Raw genomic sequence first — 20,076 nt, forward strand, 5'->3', positions numbered from 1 at the left:
TGGTCTGACAAAACAATGATCTGCTAAGTCGTTTTCTCACTTAGAATGTCAAAATAGCTCCCTGTGGCACATTCACATAGAGGAAAGAGCTTCCCCATGCTTAATTTTTGTAGTTACAAAAGTAATTTTATCTTCAGGTGGTTTCCAGTGGTAAAAAAAATGTATAGACCTTTAAAAAAGTTAAATCAACCTTTCATTGTAAATAACCAATTAAATGCTTTAAGGTAATGCATTCATCAAAAGATATCCAATATCCATAAATCCAAATGTTTCATTCATTTCTGTTTTTATTTCTCCTAAAATATTTTAGGACAAACATTTGAGTAGTTGATATTTAAATGAAACACAGCCGAGAAATTAGTTTCCTGATCTATAAAATAGCAACCTCTGAAAAATAAAATTTTGATTGGATGGGATGACATTCTCTCTGCTCTCTGACAGGCTGTTGGCTGTGCAGTAGGTGAATGTCTAGAGGGCACACTTACAAAATGCTTTAACTGTGCAGGGAAATCAATCGCTTTCAGCACAGCACAAACAAACACATCCTCATTCGCAGTATTCCCCATTCCAAACACATCTAATACACCGGTCTATGCATCACACCGCAAAAACAATACCATTGTAGATTGACATCTTTATGAAAGTCTGCTCATAAAAAATAGAAGGTCAGACAGTATCAGACAGTTTGGGGCAATATGTGTGTGAGAGTGACAGAAAGGGTGAGAGAAGGGGAAAGCCTCAGAAGTTAGCGTTGTTATTATTATAAAGCGATTTTAGGTATTCAATCTTTAAAAAAAATTCAATGCCTTTAGGGAGTTCAATAAAAATAAAAATAAATAAAAAAGCCAAACAAACCAAACGGTTCAAACACTATTTTCTGGTGGCATTGAAGAAATAAATCCACATTAATAAGAGAGGACATACAGCTTATTCCATCTGATTATTGCGATGTACTTGTGGTACCGCAGAAGGAAGAGATTAATTAAGTCATCTCGCCTGAGCCGTGTCTGAATAACATCCAGCTATTTGAAATGCCGACAGATTTAACACAAGCCTCCTCATGTACATATCAGATCAACAAATTTGATTAAAAAAGTACCTTATGACAGTCTCCGCCTACTGTACTAATCAAATGTTTACACATATTCCAATAAAGTTCCTCTGTATTCACTACAATAAATGTTTTAGTGTTCAAATATTATAATATTTCACCTTTTTAGGTATAAGCCTTCATTTGCATCCTAAAATATTTAAAAGGGTCATATTGTCATATGTATTTTGTTGATTCATGTTTTTCATGTCTTTTATTTTAAAAGTTATTTCCTGTTTCATGTCATGTGTCCCTAGTCACGTGATTTCATGTTTTCCCTCCATGTTCATGTGTCTTGTTTTCATTGGTTTATTGTTTAATTATCTTGTTTAGAGTTCTGCTGTTCATTGGTTTGTTCTCCCATGTCCATGTATTTAAACCCTCATGTTTTCCATTGTCCTTTGTCAAGTATTGTTGATGTAGGTTGGTTCATAGTAATGCCATGTAAAAGTCAAGTTCATGTTTTGTTTTTGTTTCATGTTTATGTTAGGGTTTATTGGATTTCACATTTATTAATAAATTGCACTTGGGTTCTTATCATCATCATCGTCTTCATCATAATCATTACCAACAACATCGTTACAGAATACTTGACTGCAAATGAACCCAGCAATCCAGCTCCTCCGCCAGGGGAATCGTCCCCTGGAGGACTGTGTGGAGAACTTCTGCACTCTGGCCTGCTGGGTGGACTTCAATGAGGTTGCCCTCAAAGACTGTTTCCGATTTGGATTAAATGAGGCTCCACTTTGATGCCTGGCAGTCGTAGTTCCCTCAGCATCGCTCAGTATATCGACCTTGCCCTGCAGATCACTGGTCCTACGTTCACTGTGGGGGAGGCGGATGCCGAGCCAGCGTTCCACGTCATGGCCGCCGAGCCAGCGTTCCACGTCATGGCCGCCGAGCCAGCGTTCCACGTCATGGCCGCCGAGCCAGCGTTCCACGTCATGGCCGCCGAGCCAGCGTTCCACGTCATGGTCGCTAAGCTAGTGCCATCTTTTGTCACAGCAACGCCTCAGCCTGCTCCATGCCATGTCACAGCAACGCCTGAGTCTGTTCCACGCCACGTCATGGCCACATCTGGGCAGTCGGACCTGGAGATGGTTCCCACCCTTGTACCTACCCTTAGTTCTCCTGAGCAGGCAAGGGGAACTTTCAGCCCTCCAACCCCGCCTGGACCCTCCAAGCCCTGGACTCCGCCTTGGCCTGTCGGTCCCTCAACACTGCTTCGGCTCTGCATTCCCTCTGCTCCACTGCGGTCCTTCAGCCTGTCGGCTTTTCCGGGGTCCCTCGTCCCTCCGGCTCCTCCTTGGTCTGTCGGTCACCTGGCTCCACCTTGGCTCTCCGATCCTCTGGCTGCGCCTCGTCCCTCCGATCCGTCAGCTCCACCGGGGACCTCCTTCCCTATGGCTCCACCTTGGTCCTCAGTCCCACCAGCTCTGCCTCAGTCTTCCGATCCCCCAGCTCCGCCTTACTCCTCCGTGTCTCCAGCGCCGCCTTGGTCCTCCCTGCCTCCGGCTCCACCCTGGCCCTTCAAGTCTTCGGCTACTCTCCGGGTATCCAGTTCTCCATGGCTTCGCACCTCGAGCCTCTCATGGCTCCACCCCCCACGGGCTCTGCCCTGATCCCATGCTCCACGCCCTGCCAAGCCATGCCTCAAGACCCCCCTCCCAGCTCCCTATTGAACTTTGGAAATTATGCCATGTTTTGTTCATGTGTTGGGGCGTTGGGAGCCGCCCCTTAGTGGGGGGGATATGACATGTGTATATTGTTGATTTATGTTTTTCATGTCTTTTATTTTGAAAGTTATTTTCTGTTTCATGTCATGTGTCCCTAGTCATGTGATTTCATGTTTTCCCTCCATGTTCATGTGTCTTGTTTTCATTGGTTTATTGTTTAATTATCTTGTTTAGAGTTCTGGATCAATGCAGGTTACATGGTGTGAATGAGAAACTATGGTCCCTATTACACCTGGTATTAACATTGTATCCGGATAGAACACTTACATATTTCATAAGAGGTTGTGAACTGAAAACTGAAAAAAAGCCATTTTTAAAAGAGTTTGATCTTATGAAAACTATGTGACTGTGGCAAACATTTGGCAAAATGATTTGTGGTTCCTTGCACGTATTATGGCAGTCCTGGGGCGAAATGTCCACTGTGAGTTGCAATAAATGTTCTCCCAAACAGGTTTCTAAGGTTAATGCTCTATCAGGTTTTAAATAAAAAAAACCTGAGTCACTAGTTGGTTAAGTAATGCTAACATTAACATGTATCGCCATACATGTCTTGTGCTATAGTAATAGTGTTTTGATGTAATAAGATAGCATTGTGTGAGAGCAAAGTGAAAAGTATGTGTTTGTGAACTAATAATCTGCAGATTTACTGGTGATTTGTGTGAAAGCGAATAAAAGCAATTGTTGTTGTAGTGCCTCTAGTGTTCTTTTTACCAGGAGAGTGTCTTTATACGTCCAACGAACCACATAAAAATTATTTTGTGAAAATATACCTACAGCAACATGATTATGTGACCAGGCAGTTAAAAAAACAAAAAAACATTTTCGTATAATTCAAAATGCTTTCAGTCATTTTGACACATACTGTAAATGTAGGTATGTGGTTTATGGTATTTCCCTACTTTAAAAAACATGCACACAGTAAATGATGCTCAAGGGGTAAGTAAACAAACCAAAAAATAAAAAAATAAATAAAATAAAATAAAAATGGGAGAAAATAGAGTTTTTATGGTTTAAAAGATTTTCATTGAAAAAAAGACTTGGAGAGATGTGAGTGAGAATTTGGGGAGAAAAGGAGATTCCAGAGTTATCCATGGAGAATAATTTATGTCAAATTGTTCATTAACTCAGATCGCAAGACTGCAGTGTCGACTGTCCTTTTCACATTGTGAGAGCAGAATAAAAAAAGTAATACTGCAATACAGCACTTTAACCTTTTCATGAGTAGGGTCTAAATTCCTCTGCAGTGCCCCCTAGAGTGAGTCATTTTTGCACATGACACTGCACAGCCAGTAGAGGGGGGCAGAGTGTAGATGAGTATTTTAAAATTATTATTTAAATTTTTGATTTCTTTTCATAAAAGATACTGTATATAATATAGTAAACATGTGAACAAATGAGTTATGTCTGCTGTACTGTTTTTGTTTTATGTATTTCATTTTTATAGCTGTAAAAAAAACAACAAATTAACAAATAATATCAGCAGTCCAGTTTGCCTAAATGCACTGTTTGACTTCTCAGACATTGTGTGTGTGTGTGTGTGTGTGTGTGTGTGTGTGTGCGCTAATGTAAAAAGACTTGGCTGCGTGTATCGGATAATCACGCTCGATCAGCATGTTCCCTTCTGTCACTCACTCGACGATGGAATGCGGATTCATTCAGGTTTTTGCAATGAGGAGCCAAGACAAGGTACCGGCCATTACAGCGGTGTAGTTCAGCCTGTGGCAAGAGGGACACAACGTCTCGTTCCCTCCATCAGGGAACGGAGGTTACGACAGTAACCGAGACGTTCCCCTTCTGTCACTCACTCGATGTTGTGTCGATTTTGTGACACTAGGGGCCCCTATACGAAATGCCACAATGGTTGAACTGTGTTACATGAACTGCCGATGCAGGTGTAGGCAAGCTACTGTGAGTGTAGGAACAGATGCACTTGGACTGCACCTAGCCTCCTCAGACACCCCACAATGTCATGTAATTCCCAACAACCCTGAGGGGGGAAGGAGACGTATCTAGTATAGGAGCAGGCCGTGCCAGCCGCGGCCTTTTCTCTCTAAGTTTTTCTCTCCACAGAAAATTAGATTCGGCTGGGGCCTTTAAATGCTCATAAAATACGCCAGGGAAGGTGTTCTTTTCCGTTTCAGTTCTTTCAGGGGGAAAAGACCCCGTGGAGGCCACACCCTGCCCTGAAGGGGAGGGTAAAAAAGTGTCTAATATGTCATATGTGCCTAAGGCCACACATGGAAGAGGTGCGGCGGTAGGTCCTGCCCTTCATAGGGGAGGAGCTCTACAAACGCTGCGACCGGGCCAGAAGGGGCTCTGCCAAGGGAGACGCGGATCTACCGTTAAAGGGAGACCATACTGCAGAAGATACATCACAGGAGGTTACTGGGGTAACCGAGACCTGTGGAGCACTTACCCCAGTACAGGGCACATTAGCACACATACTGGGTCCGACTACAAATTCCTCCACTGAATTCGTGAGACAGAGGACTAGGAGGAAGGACATCTAGGGTTCACAGGTCATGAACACGCATGGGAGAGAAGAGCGCACGGCTTCACCTTATGGAGGGGAAAGGCGCTATACACAAGCGGTACACCCGGCCAGCTGCCCCACGTAACGAAACTTACCTATTCGTACCTGAAAGAACACGGGACGAAACCAGCTCAACCCGGAGATTGTAAAATCTCGCGAGGGTATTGGGTGTTGCCCAGCCCGCTGCTCTACAGATGTCTGCTAGAGAGGTGCCATTGGCCAGTGCCCACGAGGATGCTAACATTCCTTGTGGAGTGTGCTCGAACCCTTTGGTAGGCCAAAGCAATGGCGTCCATGATCCAGTGGGCAAGCCTCTGCTTGGAGACAGTGTTCCCTTTCCGCTGTCTGCCGAATCAGACAAAGAGCTGCTCAGAGCGTCTAAAGCGCTGTATGCGATCCAAGTAGATGCGCAAAGCACGCACCAGACACAGCAACGATAAAGCTGGGTCTGCCTCCTCCGGAGGCAGCGCTTGCAGGCTCACCACCTGATCCCTAAAAGGGGTCATGGGAACCTTGGGAACATAGCCAGGTCGGGGTCTCAGGATCACGTAAGAGTCTTCCGGACCGAACTCTAGGCACTCTTCACTGACAGAGAACGCTTGCAGGTCCCCAACCCTCTTGATGGAGGTGAGCGCAGTCAGGAGGGCGGTCTTCAATGAGACAGCCTTTAATTTGACTGACTCTAGGGGCTCGAACGGCCTAAAAGGACCACGGAGAGGTCCCATGAGGGAAAGATGCGTGGCCTAGGAGGGTTCAAACACCTGGCGCCTCTCAGGAACCTGATGATCAGGTCGTGCTTACCTTCAACAGCGTCGTGGTGTCTGCTATAGCAGCTACATAGACCTTGAAACTGGAGGGGGACAGCCGCCCGTCCAACTTCTCTTGCAGGAAAGAAAGCACTGACCCAACTGTGCACCTCTTTGGGTCTTCGCTACAGGAAGAACACCACTAAGCGAAGATATGACACTTCAGGAAATACAGCTGCCTTGTAGAAGGAGCTCTGGCCTGAGTGATCATGTTAACCACTGTGGGCGGTAGAACAGTTAGGTCTTCTGCGTCCCATCAAGGGACCAGACATGGAGATTCCAGAGGTCTGGGAGTGGGTGCCAGAGGGTGCCCCGTCCCTGAGAAAGAAGGTCCTTCCTCAGGATAATTTGCCAGGGAGGTGCTGTCACGAGGGGCGTGAGGTCCGAGAACCAGGTCTGGGTGGGCCAATAAGGAGCCACGAGAATGACCTGCTCCTCGTCCTCCCTGACCTTGTACAGAACCTGTGCAAGTAGGCTCACTGGGGGGAGCGCGTATTTGCGCAGCCCCCGGGGCCAGCTGTGTGTCTTTACCGAGGGGAGCTCCCATCAGGGCATACCAGAGTGGGCAGTGGGAGGATTCCTGAGTTGAGGATTCATGAGTTGCCGCTGACTCCAGAGGAGAAGGTGACGGGCGAGTTGCGACATGCGACAAGAGTGTAAACCGCCTTGGTGGTTTATATAAGCCACTGTCGTCATGTTGTCCGTCCGGACCCACACGTGCTTGCCCTGGATCAATGGCAATAGCCACCGCAGGGCGAGCTGTACTGCCAGCAACTCGAGGCAGTTGATGTGCCAACGCAGGTGAGGTCCTGTCCAGGAGCCAGCGGCTGCCTGCCTGTTGCACACGGTGCCCCAGCCTGTTTTGGAGGTGTCCGTCGTAACCACGACGCGCCTGGACACTTGCTGTATGGGTACTCCAGCCTGCAGGAATGCAAGGTCTGTCCAAGGGCTGAAAAGGCGGCACGAACCATAGGAAGAGTCTGTATCGAGGTAAAATAAAGATGTGAAAGTACGTGTCCTTCAGGTCTATCGCGGCGAACCAATCTTGATGCCGGATGCACGTCAAAATGTGCTTTTGCGTCAGCATCTTGAACGGGAGTCCGTGCAAGGCCCGGTTCAGAACTCCAGGTCCAAGATTGGCCGCAACCCACCGCCCTTCTTGGGAATGATGAAGTAAGGGCTGTAAAACCCCTGTCTCACCTCGGCTGGAGGGAAAGGCTCTATCGCGCCCTTCTGTAGGAGGACCACGATCTCTGCCCGCAGGATGGCGGCGCTCTTGTCCTTCACTGAAGTGAAGAGAACGCCGCGGAACCAGGGAGGGCGCCTGGCAAATTGAATCGCATAGCCGAGTTGGATGGTTCTGGTCAGCCAGCGCGACAGGTTGGAAAGTGACAGCCATGCGTCCAAATTCCGGGCAAGGGGAACTAACAGAAGGATCACATCCGACGTTCCTGGGGGTGGGGCCACGCAGCGGGGGGGAGAGGTGCTCCGACCCAAGGCAGCCGCACTGAGTGGACCCTCGAAGCACTTACATTGCTCCACACATCCGGCATAAGGCGGGCCGGAGACTGAGGAGGAGGGCCTCTTGGGCTGTCCTTGAGACTCGTCACCACCTGCCGGCCAGGTGTGTGGTTTGTGTGATGCAGTGGGGCATGCGAAGGCGGGGGGGCCGCGTTTGTGAGGCCCAGGCTGCAGGCGCTCGGTGTCTGGTAGCCGTGGGGACAGCAACTGTGAGCACTTGTGGTGTGACCCGAGGAGAGAGGAAACTGCTCTTTTTTTTGACAATGTGGGCTGCGGCGAATAGAAAAGAAAAAGGGAACAAAAGATTTTCCTCCCGGCCCTCCACCGGGGGACAGAGTGGTCTGGCTACCAGCTCCGGAGTTCCCGCAGACATCTCGATCCTCGGGTGTCCCATCTCAGGGGTGCTTAGGAGCCCTCCTGGGGGTCTTCACAGCCAGCCGAGAAGCGGGGGGTGTCCCTCTCCTGCGGGGGGCTCTACGCCGGGGCCGAGGGCTGGGCTCAGGCTGGAGCGGAGCCGGTTGAGTTTGTGTCACCTCGGCGAACAAACGGGGTGCGCACTCTTGAGCCGCATCGGGGCAAGATGTGCTGAATGGCCTCCGTCTGTTGCTTCACTGCCGAGAACTGCTGGGCGAAGTCCTCGACTGTGTCGCCAAAGAGGCTGACCTGGGAGATGGGCACGTTAAGGAACCGCGCCTTGTCCGCGTCCCTCATCTCTATCAGGTTCAGCCACAGGTGGCACTCCTGGACCACAAGCGCGGACATCGTCTGCCCTAGTGTGCGCGCTGTGACCTTAGTCTCACGGAGGGCGAGATTGGTCGCAGAGCACAGCTCTTGTAGCACACCTGGATCAGAACTACCCTTGTGTAGCTCTTTCGAAGCCTTGGCCTGATGGACCTGTAAAAGGGCCATGGTGTGCAGGGCAGAGGTGGCCTGACCGGCAGCACTGTAGGCTTTAGTCGCCAGAGACGACATCATCGTACAAGCTCGGGAAGGGAGTGCTGGGCAACTCCACCAGGTGGTGGTGCTCAGCGGGCACAGGTGTGCCATGATCGCCTTATCAACCTGTGGTATTGCGGCATAACCCTTGGCCACCCCACCGTCGGATGAACTGAAGGATCGGGTTCGGGCAGCGAAAAGTGTCCTCCACGATCGCGTCAGCTCGTCGTGCACTTCCGGGAAGAAGGGGGCAGTCCAGTCGAGTCCTCGGCGTCCGACATCACCAAGGCGCTCTCCGATGCAGTGATCGACATCTCATCCGGCTCACGAGCTCCGAAAGAGACATTAGGCTGGCACATTAGGCTGGCCTGTCTCATCCCAGAACTGGACGGGCGCAAACAAGCGTATCGGGTAGTGGGCAGTCCGTGGGGGTTTACCCGGCGGAACCGTACCAATTGAAGCCCCCGAATCGCCTTCAGCCTCAACCAGGGCGGCCTCATACCCGTAGGTAGAAGGACCAGCGGGGGGTATAACTGAAGTGCCTTTCCCTCGAAAGCCGCGACCACAACGTTGTCATGGTCATGTTCTCGCAATGAGAACATGAACCATCCACGAACGCTTCCTCAACGTGATTTTGGCCCAGGCACGTGAGGCAGTGATCGTGACCGTCAGAAGCGGAGTGGTAACGACCGCATCCAGGAACTGCACAGAGACGGAAGGGCATCTTTAAAAAGGTGCATCTTTAAAAAGACGTTCAACGTCACTGTGCCTGCTCTAATAGAGGAAATATACTCTTTAGAGGAAATAAACTCTTTTAAAGCACTGTCAAAGCACCCAGGGGCCTAGTCTGCAGTGGAGTGCAGAGTGGAGAGAAAGCCGCTGGAATGCGCCGTATATTCAACAGCAACCGCTTCTGAAGAGGTGAATGGATCAGTAGTAGTATTCAGCTCACTGAAATACAACCGCTCGACTCCGAAAAAAAAAATCTGAATGAAGCCGCATTCCAGCCTCCCTTTTATACCCGTATGTCGGGGGGAGTGGCATGCAAATTCTACTCTGCAATTCTCATTGGCCTTTTCTCAAAGATCTGAAGGTGTCTCGGGCTCTCAAGATCGACCCCTAGTGTCACTACATCGACACAACGTCTCGTTCCCTCCATCAGGGAACGGAGGTTACGACAGTAACCGAGACATTTTCTATGTGAGTATTCGAGTGTTAAACTGCTATCATGGTGCTTTTATAATAGTTTGGCTGTCTGTTTCAGAAAACAAACATATTAAATGCCTGAAAAGACTGTTTGAGTTGCTGTTGTGTGAATGAAAACCGCATCTGCACCTAATAAGTAGACATGGCTGCGTGCATGAGAAGATCGCATTTAGATGTGATGGCTGTGCATATACAAGCTGTGAACTGTTATTGTGGTGCTTTGGTGACAGTTTGAATGTTTGTTACATAAAATAAACATATTATGTACTTGAAAAGACTCTTTGAGTAGCTGTTTGTTTGACGAATGACAACCACAACTAATGTAAACAAATGGCAGCACGCATCGGAGGAAGACCGCGTTTTATGTATTGACTGTGTGTTTAAGAGCTGTAAACTTTTTATCGTGGTACTTTGGTGACGAGTTGGATGTATGTATATAAAATATACTTATTCTGTGGTTTAAAAGATTGTATGAGTAACTGTTTGAGCTAATATAAATTACAGGTGCTTGACCAGTGCAGCCTGTGTCGACGCGAAAGCCGATTTGAATCTGACAGCTTGTAACGTAACTGGCTGTTGCAGAAACACATATGTGTGACGTTACTCTGCGGGGCCCAGTTATTAACGGTACATATGAAAGGGTTAATAAGGGATAAAAATAGAACATAATGGAAAATGTACTATCCAGTCTGCCAGACAATAGATAATGATTATATGTAGTGTAACTTCAAGTAAGAGCCTTTCCCCTTTATCCATATTAAGGCAGAAGAGAATTAACTGCAAAGTGCCATGCTTGGTTTTACACACATGACCTCTTGGATTAAACTTGGATTTGACATTTATTGTGTTTTTCCCTTCTTACTTCCCCCACTTCTAGCATTTTACAGCATTCTCCTTAAGCTTATTCCAGGTTAAAGTCTTTAGAATTAAAAATGCAATCAGTTCCAATCTCACATCCTCATTACCTTTGCTTATTAACTAGAGTTGGGGTACTCGAGTCTGAGTCACAAGTCCAATTTTAATGGACCTGGACTTGTCACGGACTCGGATGCATTTTTACTCGAACTTGACTCGGACTCATGCCTTTGGGACTTGGGATTTTTTTCCATGGCATTTGATTTGTGATGCAATGAACAAAATACAAATAATGAAATAAATGGACACTCTGTCTGCAAGCAGTTGTAGCACCCCCTGATGTCGTGACATAGCCAGAGTTTGTTTCACCATGTTGAGCAAACATACCTGCAGAGTGGCACACTCAGTCAACCAATACCTGAATGTTACTGTGGAGACTGCTGTATAACATCGATTACTGAGGTGGCTGGCATGACGAACACATAAAGACAGGTATGTAGCCAATGTACTAGAAAATACAAGGCAGTTTCGCGTGGCACAGACCTGACAACTGGTAAATCACACGTGGCGTTTGTGCAAACAAGACGGTGCTTGCATTGCGGTTTCACCATGGTTAAGAACTTAAATAAGTCAAGTCACCCACATCATGTCTCTCACAGTTTACTATAACAACATATAAAAATAAAAAATCTGAAAAAAATACTATTAATAACAGGATATTAAGTCTTTTTAGGTGTAATGTATCCACACATAGACATCTGTAGTCTCTTGTGGTCCACAGTGTTGTCAACTTAAACTGGTCCTTGATTAATTAACTGTAACTTTTTAAATAGTCGGTGAATTTTTTTTTTATCGCTAAAGCAGACTGCAACTCCGAAAAAACAGAAAAAACAGCACCTATTTATTGTTTTTCTATTTTAAAAGCATTGACGAGCTGCTTAATATATGTTCATTTACAGATTTTTCCACAATAAAATGCAGTTAGTTATTTTAGGGCCACTGATTTTCTTTTTAAAATAAATCTCCTCATTGTCCTTATTCACTATTAAGGACACTAATAACTATTAGTGTGTGGTATCACTATTGTCTCTAGTATCGTTTGGAGAGAAGAAAATCAATTTTGTTGCATCGCACATTGATTTGATGATACATTCATTCATGTCTTCAGCAAATCAGTGAAATGTATCTGGTTACCATGGCAATGACGTTGTGCGCTTAGCGCTCACACTCTATGTTGTCCTGTCAGTCAGCGCAAATGCCCAAAATAATGCAAAAATGCGTTTTCAACAACGAGCTGAAAGAAGCCGATCCATGTATGTTTAAGCGGGGCAGTGGCGGTTCTGGCTTACTTGGTGTCCTAGGCGAGATCGGACCAGGCACCCCCACTTAATGCCCCTTATATATATATATAAATAAGTGGCACATTCTATTAACATTGACATTATACAGTATATACAGTATATAAATTGCACAATTAAATTATAGAGTCAATAAATAAAGTATTTATAAACAGAATTCTTACAAATTGCTGCTTCTCTGTGCTATTACACCTAATCCCTAATTTAAAATTTAACCCTCCCCTCCTAATTTTCATTGATGCAAAATCATCAGTGACTTTGTCATATCTGCCCAGCAATCACATGGTTGATAGTAATTATTGCAAGACCACTAAGAAGATCCTGTGTCATGGTGTAGCCTGTTTATCATGGTTATCTTACGTATGTTTGTTCATAATGTAAGAATACATTATGAACATCCATAATCCTAACTATATAGAGCCTTCAAGGCTGAGAAGCCTGTTGGGGCACCTTTCTCCCATCACGATCTTGCAAGCTGTGCGGGGGCAGGTTGGCACGATTTGGGGCACCTATCTCCCATCAAGATCTTGCGAGCTGTGTGCAGGGGCGATCAATCAGGTACCCTGTCGTGCCGCCACAGAGAGCGCTGCCACCCTAGGCGCCAGCCTATATCGCCTATGCCAGGATCTGCTACTGAAGCAGGGTTTTTTCTGAATGATCATTTTCCCCATGAGCACGGAGGTAAATCAGACAAGTGTCACATTCAGACAGCTACACTGCACTTTTTACATAGTACAAGCACTTAAAGGATTATTCCGGGTTCAATACAAGTTAAGATCAGTCAACAGAATCTGTGGCATAATGTTGATTACCACAAAAATACATTTTGACTCATCCCTCCTTTTCTTTAAAAAAAGCAAAAATTGAGGTTACAGTGAGGCACTTACAATGGAAGTCAATGGGGCCAAATTATAAACGTTAAAATACTCACAGTTTCGAAAGTATAGCCACAAGACAAACAATATGCATGTAAACATGATGTTAGTGTGATAAAATCACTTAGTAACCTTTTCTGTGTAAAGTTATAGCCAATTTTACAACTTCTTTGCCATGATGATATGTCAACAAACCCTAAAACCCTAAAACGACTGGAAAAATGACAATTTAAACAACTTTACAGCTCAAATAATACATGAGTTTTAACAGAAGAATTAATGAAAATGCTTTTATAAAATTATAAGCTTCACATTTCTTTAAACCCACCAAAAATTACTGTCATTTACACAAATCATCCTGTTCAAAAGTTTGCCTCCCCTTGGTTCTTGGTTCTTGTGTTGCCTTCTTGAGCATCAATGAATGCTTGCACCTTTTGTAATAGTTGTGTATGTGTCCATCAACTGTCCTAAGTGTCAAAAGCTGGATGTCTATATCAAATAGCCACTGTTATATAATATAGAGGTATTTTTGTTACATTTATATTGACAGTTGTGTTTTCTTAGTTGTGAAAGTTAAAATAATCTTAAAATATTGATGTTGAGTTTACGGTTACAATTTGAATTCAGATTCATGAACAGGTTCATTCAGACTTGGACTCGGCCTGTTATGGACTCGTCTTGAGTCCGACTCGGCCCCTTTTGGACTTGGACTCGATTGTTTAAAGACACGGACTTTACTCAGACTCGACTACCCAACACTATTATTAACTGAAAAGAGCTCCAGCATGTTAAATGGGTGGCTCCATTGGGATATCTTGACATGCTGGCTCTAACTGCCTGTAATTTCCAGCCAAGCCCAGATCACCCTATCTGTCTGTATTAATTAGGCAGAGTGATAAAGAGCATGTCTTAATGATACTGACAGCAGTGGGACTGTGTGGTGGAAGTGCACCTGGTCAGTGCACCGTCTAACACTCAGTTTAAATGCTGTTGGTATTACATAGCATGGTTCTTGAACTGTGTGCAGGTGTATTATCCCATGCCACCTAGAACACAAAGGTGCCAAACTAAAACCTGTTTGATCTGCAAGATGAATGTGCATGATGCACATAATGTAGCATGCCTCTGACTCTTGGCACTGTGGTCATTACCAATAGCATAGCATAGTCTGAAATAATGCACTTTTAATGAACACATTTATAAAGTGTCTACGTATTATGGATATGCATGTCTTTTTTTATTGCTAATGTTTTGTTCGTCCTTTGATGCATGTCCTTATGGCACAATAACAGTATTGGGTATGTTCCTCAAAAATTAATGCACTACAAATGGCCAAATTACCATTCAAAGACCTGTAATCAGATTACTTTACTGATTACTTCATAGGAAAATTATTCACATTACTAATCACTATATTTTTAAGTTACTGGGCTCTTTTTATGTGAGTGTACAAAGCGTGCAACGGCTTATCCAATTTTCATGCGAGCGCTAATTCTAATACAATCACTGTTAATACTAGCCATGATTTGTGTGTCAGTAGATGAAAATGACTAATAATACTTACATTCTCTGTAATTTAACAGAGCCTGCATCCAAATTCTAATGAGAATCACATATTCCATGTGTATAAAAGGAGTGTCACTGTCATAGAAATATGCCCAACAATCAAGGATGCAGGTAATGCACAAAAAAACATAATTTTCAGTTCTTCTAATTCATTACATACAGTCCATTTACACTACCAACTTCTTATGAATGTGCTGTCTTTGTTTATATCGCTGGTGCTTGACAGGTAATGAACTATATAATAGGATGCAGATGGTGACAAAACCGGAGAAAACCTCAGAATTAAATTGCACTTGATCCAGTTGTGCGCTGCGTGGGCGATTTCACCTAACCCACTTGCACCTAGACTTAGCACATGCTTGCACGAAAATACCGTAACTTCATGGCCATGCCCACTGACTTTGCACTTATGACTTATGGCACTCTTAAAATAGGACCCACTTTCTAAAACACTTAGTTTTTGTTTTTCCATTCTACAAATTCAAAAATAATGTCTACATTTCTTCCTTGTTCAATGTTGCATGCAAGTGACTCATTAGGGGGCGCACACCCCCTACATATATACAGATTTAATGTTTCAAACGTATTCTACACATATAATATTATTTCAGAAAAATATATGTAACCCAAGTAATATAATAAATTAACTTAATTGAAAATTAGTAACTGTAATCTTATTGCATGAATTTAAAATGTAATGTGTTATACTACTTGACTAGAAAAATAATTAGATTACAGTAACTAATTAATAAGATTATACCCAACACTGCTTATGAGCTATATATCCAAACATATTCCTTACTGTGACGATCAAGCCTTTCTCCTGGAAGTATTTGACCAGGGGGATGGCATTCTGTTTGAAATTAGTCAAGCGTCGATCGATGGCTTTAGGGTTGTCATCTGGGCGACCCTGCTGCTCCGCACGCTTCTCCAGGCGCTCCTTCAGACGCTGGTTTGAGCAGGCCAGAAACAACACCAGGTCTGGAGTACAGATCTACATAGACAGAGAGAGGAGGTGAGTAAACATCATGTACTTGATAATGTCTCATTTCAAATTCATAGTGATAGAGTCATCCTCTGGCACTCAAGTTCAAAGTGACTTACAGTACGTCAGCAGAAGTGATCTGTGAAGATGTAGCTATTAAGTGCCACTCTGAGGTCATCCTGTATGTCTAAATCATCTTCAAATAAGATTGTCATTGTAGGAGCACTTTGGCCCTTCACATTATAATGAATAAGATTGATTGGATGTGGATGAGAGGCAAATAAATCATACTTGGGTGTCTTACCTATAATCTTTTACATATGAAACCACAGAAAATAAACAGTATCTTTAATGACTGAGGCTTTACAATGTGAAAGAACATTGCTTAGTTGCAAAGAAAGTTGCTAAATGTAGTAAAAAATAGAGACAGTCGCTATGGTTACTATGACGCAGCTAATCAAACAATTATCAGACTTACAAAAAAAAAATAAAATATCGAAGACTTCTGATAACACTGCTTGTTGCGTATATATGATGTTTAATCACATACAAATACACACACACACATACACACACACAGATAGCTAACAATGCAGACACTTGTTGCCTGCTGGGAAGCCTTTTGGGAATGTGTATTTAATTAGTCATCCACTAAATGGTATAAACAATATTAGGCAGGTGGTTTTAATGTTGTGGCTGATCGGTGTATCCTCGCATGCAATTCATTGTGCCTCTGTCCTTTTTACTATGAACTGTAACCTTAGTTCAAAACAGCCTGAAAGCCTATTATATAATATAATAATGCTCATTATCTCAGCAGTATTATGACATGGTAAATGTCAGTGAAAAGCTAAGATGGTGACGTGATTTTTTTTTTCCATTTATAAACTGGAATTTGTTTCTGCTATTCACTTTCAGTTTATCTCTAAAAAGGGACAGATCTGCAAGGATCTGCCATGGATGGATGTCCAGGAGGTCATGTAATGAGCCATATCTTTATTCTGAAAATGGAGGTTGTGTGTGCACATCCAACACAAATAAGGGCAGGTGCACGATCAAAGAAGGTTACAGTTCATAGTAAAAAGGACAGAGGCACAATGAATTGTATGGGAGCATACACCGATCAGCCACAACATTAAAACCACCTGCCTAATATTGTGTAGGTCCCCCTCATGCTGCCAAAACAATGCCAACACACATCTCAGAATAGCATTCAGAGATGCTGTTCTTCTCACCACAGTTGTACAGAGTGGTTATCTGAGTTACTGTAGACTTTGTCAGTTCAAACCTGTCTGGCCATTCTCTGTTGACCTCTCTCATCAACGAGGCATTTCCATCCGCAGAACTGCAACTCACTGGATGTTTTTTGTTTTTGGCAAAACAAGTAAATTCTAGAGACTGTTGTGTGTGAAAATCCCAGGAGATCAGCAGTTACAGAAATACTCAAACCAGCCCATCTGGCACCAACAATCATGCCACACTCCAAATCACTGAGATCAAATTTTTTCCCCTTTCTGATGGTTGATGTGAACATTAACTGAAGCTTGTGACTGGTATCTGCATGATTTTATGCACTGCTACCACACGATTGGCTGATTAAATAATTGCATGGATGATTGTTGGTGCCAGACGGGCTGGTTTGAGTATTTCAGTAACTGCTGATCTCCTGGGATTTTCACACACAACAGTCTCTAGAATTTACTCAGAATGGTGCCAAAAACAAAAAACATCCAGTGAGTTGCAGTTTTGCGGATGGAAACACCTTGATGATGATAAAGGTCAACAGAGATTGGCCAGACTGTTTAGAACTGACAAAGTCTGCAGTAATTCAGATAACCACTCTGTACAACTGTGGTGAGAAAAATATCAGGTTGGCGCTGTTTTGGCAGCACGAGGGGGATCTACACAATATTAGGCAGGTGGTTTTTATGTTGTGGCTGATCGATGTATGTAGCAGTGTGCCGGTCTCCATATCTTTATTCTGACATGAATCTGTGTGGGTTGCGTAAAGGAATGGTTCACCCAAAAATGAAAATTTGGTCATTTACACAACCAGTATGAGTCTTGAAACAACAAAAGATGTTAAGTTGAATATTCAGGCTGCTCTTTTCTTGACAATGAAAGCAGACAGTGACTAGGGGCTGTCAAGCTAATTATTACACAAAAGCACCATAGAAGAATTCCATACTCGATGTCTGGTGTAAATGATGACATAATTTTCAATTTCGGGTGAACCGTTTATTGAAATTTTTGTCTGTTCCTCCACAAAGCTATTATATTGTTTCAGGACCCTTAGAATACAGTGCATACGTAGTGTGGACCAATTTTATGGTAGTTTTAAGGTGTTTTTTTCCCCTTTTTGGAGATTAACAGCCCCTGATCACAATTTGCTCTCTTTCATGAAAAAAGCAGCTTGGACATTCTGCATAACACCTCCTTTTGCATTTCACAGAGGACAGAAAAAGCATATGGATATGGAACGACAAATGGGAGAGTAACTTGTGACAGAGTTTTCATTTTTGGGAGAACTATTCACTTAAAGGGATAGTTCACCCAAAAATAAAAATTCTCTAATCATTCACTCACCCTCATGTCATCCCAGATGTGTATGACTTTTTCTTCTGCAGAACACAAACAAAGATTTTTAGAAGAATATCTCAGCTCTGAAGGTCCATACAATGCAAGTGAAGGTGTACCAAAAATGTAAAGCTTCAAAAGCACATAGAGGCAGCATAAAAGTAATCCATAAGACTCCAGTGGTTTAATACATGTCTTCAGAAGTGATATGATAGGTTTGAGTGAGAAACAGATCAATATTTAAGTCCCTTTTTACTATATATCTCTACTTTTACTTCCACAATCTTCTTTTGTTTACAGTGACTCACATTCTTCATTCCACATTCTCCACCTACTGGGCGGGGAGGAGAATTTATATTAAAAAAGGACTTAAATATCGATCTGTTTCTCACCCACATTTATCATATCATGTCTGAAGACATATTAAACCACTGGAGTCTTATGGATTACTTTTATGCTGCCTTTATATGCTTTTTTGAGCAAATTTTGGTGCCTATTTACTTGTATTGTGAGGAGCTACAGGTCATAGATATACTTCTGAAGATCTCTGTGTTCAGCAGAAGAAAGAAAGTCATACACATCTGGAATGAAGTGAAGGTGAGTAAATGATGAGATAATTTCCATTTTTGGGCGAACTATCCCTTTAACAGTTCACCGTGGGTATAAAATGAAAAGAATTGGAAGAAGAACTGGTGAGAACTAGTATTTTGTGACATTATCATCTTGAGCATTGTGCTTCATTAGCTACAATCACATAACCCCTCATTTAACATTTTCGTGTTAGAGTCACCCTGTGACATTTACTTCTCCCCAAAATTCTTTCTCCTATCCCAGTGTAGTTTCGATAGGCAAGCAATTCATAAGGTGATTTAAAAAAATAAATCACTGTGGCTCTGTGGTGCAATAAATACTTTGCTTTTTTTGTTTGAGCATTCAGACCAACCTAAAATAGCAACATTGGCTCAACCAATGGCGTCAGTTTGGGGCGGGACAATCTGTTTGTCTGACTAATGGAAAACGCAGTTCTGTTTGGTGACGCTAGTGATGCAGAAATGACACATTCCTGTTTTAATGATTATATTTTTGTGTTAGATTTAGCATGTGAGATTTGCTTCTTAAAGCAGTGCTTAGGTCTTGCTAGCTCATGTAGTAGTTTAAAGCTTTAGTATGATGCCCTCAGTCGAACCACTGTGCAACATTCCAAGTGCACTCAGACAACAGTTCTCTCAACAACCTCAGGCTAGTAACACCACATTAGCAGAGGCCCTTTAGTACAAAAAAGGGGGAAAAAATAACCCCAAGAACATGATATTTTATTAATTTGACAGTTAAGGCCACTAACAACAACAAAGTCAATCGAAAGACACTGCCGTCCAACATCATGTTACTGAACTTGAATAAATGAGCTGCATCAGTGTTTAGCATTTAGCCACAAGTTAGCTCTTAGCCCAGCCTTCAGCCTAAATTTTATGCTCAACACGCAATATACAAGATGACATTCACACCTGATACTATGGGTTATTTGTTAAGCAATTATGAACAACTTTTTATACAGTTCAATGCTATCTGCTTTAGGTGTCCACAAAGAGTTGATAAGCACCATACGCTGTAGCAGTACATAATATATTACTGTAATTAATTAATATAGTAATATCAAATTCGATTTTTACATTCTCTGAAGAAATTGGGAGTGCTTACCCATGCAAAACTAGGGTGTTGTGGTGGCCAGGGCATTGCTATGCGGTTGCTAAGGTGTTCTGAGAGGTTGTTAGTGTGTTGATTGCTAGTGGATTCCAGAAGGCTGCAAGGTGATTGCTTATTGGTGCAAGTCAAAAGAGCATATAACCAAGTCTCATCCAGTTTCTAGATATGGCTCTGGATTTTATTTATTTATTTTACATAAAATGTTTTTTTACTTATTCATTGTTGTGGAGAATCCAAATGCATTTTGACCAAATACAAACTGAAGATTTTCACAGTTTTTTTAAAATCTCTTAAACAGGTAAAAATGAAAAAATGAAAAAATAACAAT

General features: G+C 43.3%; 1 protein-coding gene across 1 annotated transcript in view; it reads right to left on the reverse strand.

Annotated features, from left to right (window-relative positions):
• LOC127441616 (adenylate kinase isoenzyme 5-like) overlaps nt 1–20,076 on the reverse strand; it is a 126,901-nt gene that overhangs the window by 74,672 nt on the left and 32,153 nt on the right. Inside the window, exon 6 of the mRNA XM_051699215.1 lies at nt 15,285–15,476. Within this exon, the coding sequence (XP_051555175.1) occupies nt 15,285–15,476 (192 nt within the window). The remainder of the gene's footprint in view (nt 1–15,284; nt 15,477–20,076) is intronic.

Source organism: Myxocyprinus asiaticus, chromosome 5, assembly GCF_019703515.2.
Source record: "Myxocyprinus asiaticus isolate MX2 ecotype Aquarium Trade chromosome 5, UBuf_Myxa_2, whole genome shotgun sequence".
Taxonomy (NCBI): domain Eukaryota; kingdom Metazoa; phylum Chordata; class Actinopteri; order Cypriniformes; family Catostomidae; genus Myxocyprinus; species Myxocyprinus asiaticus.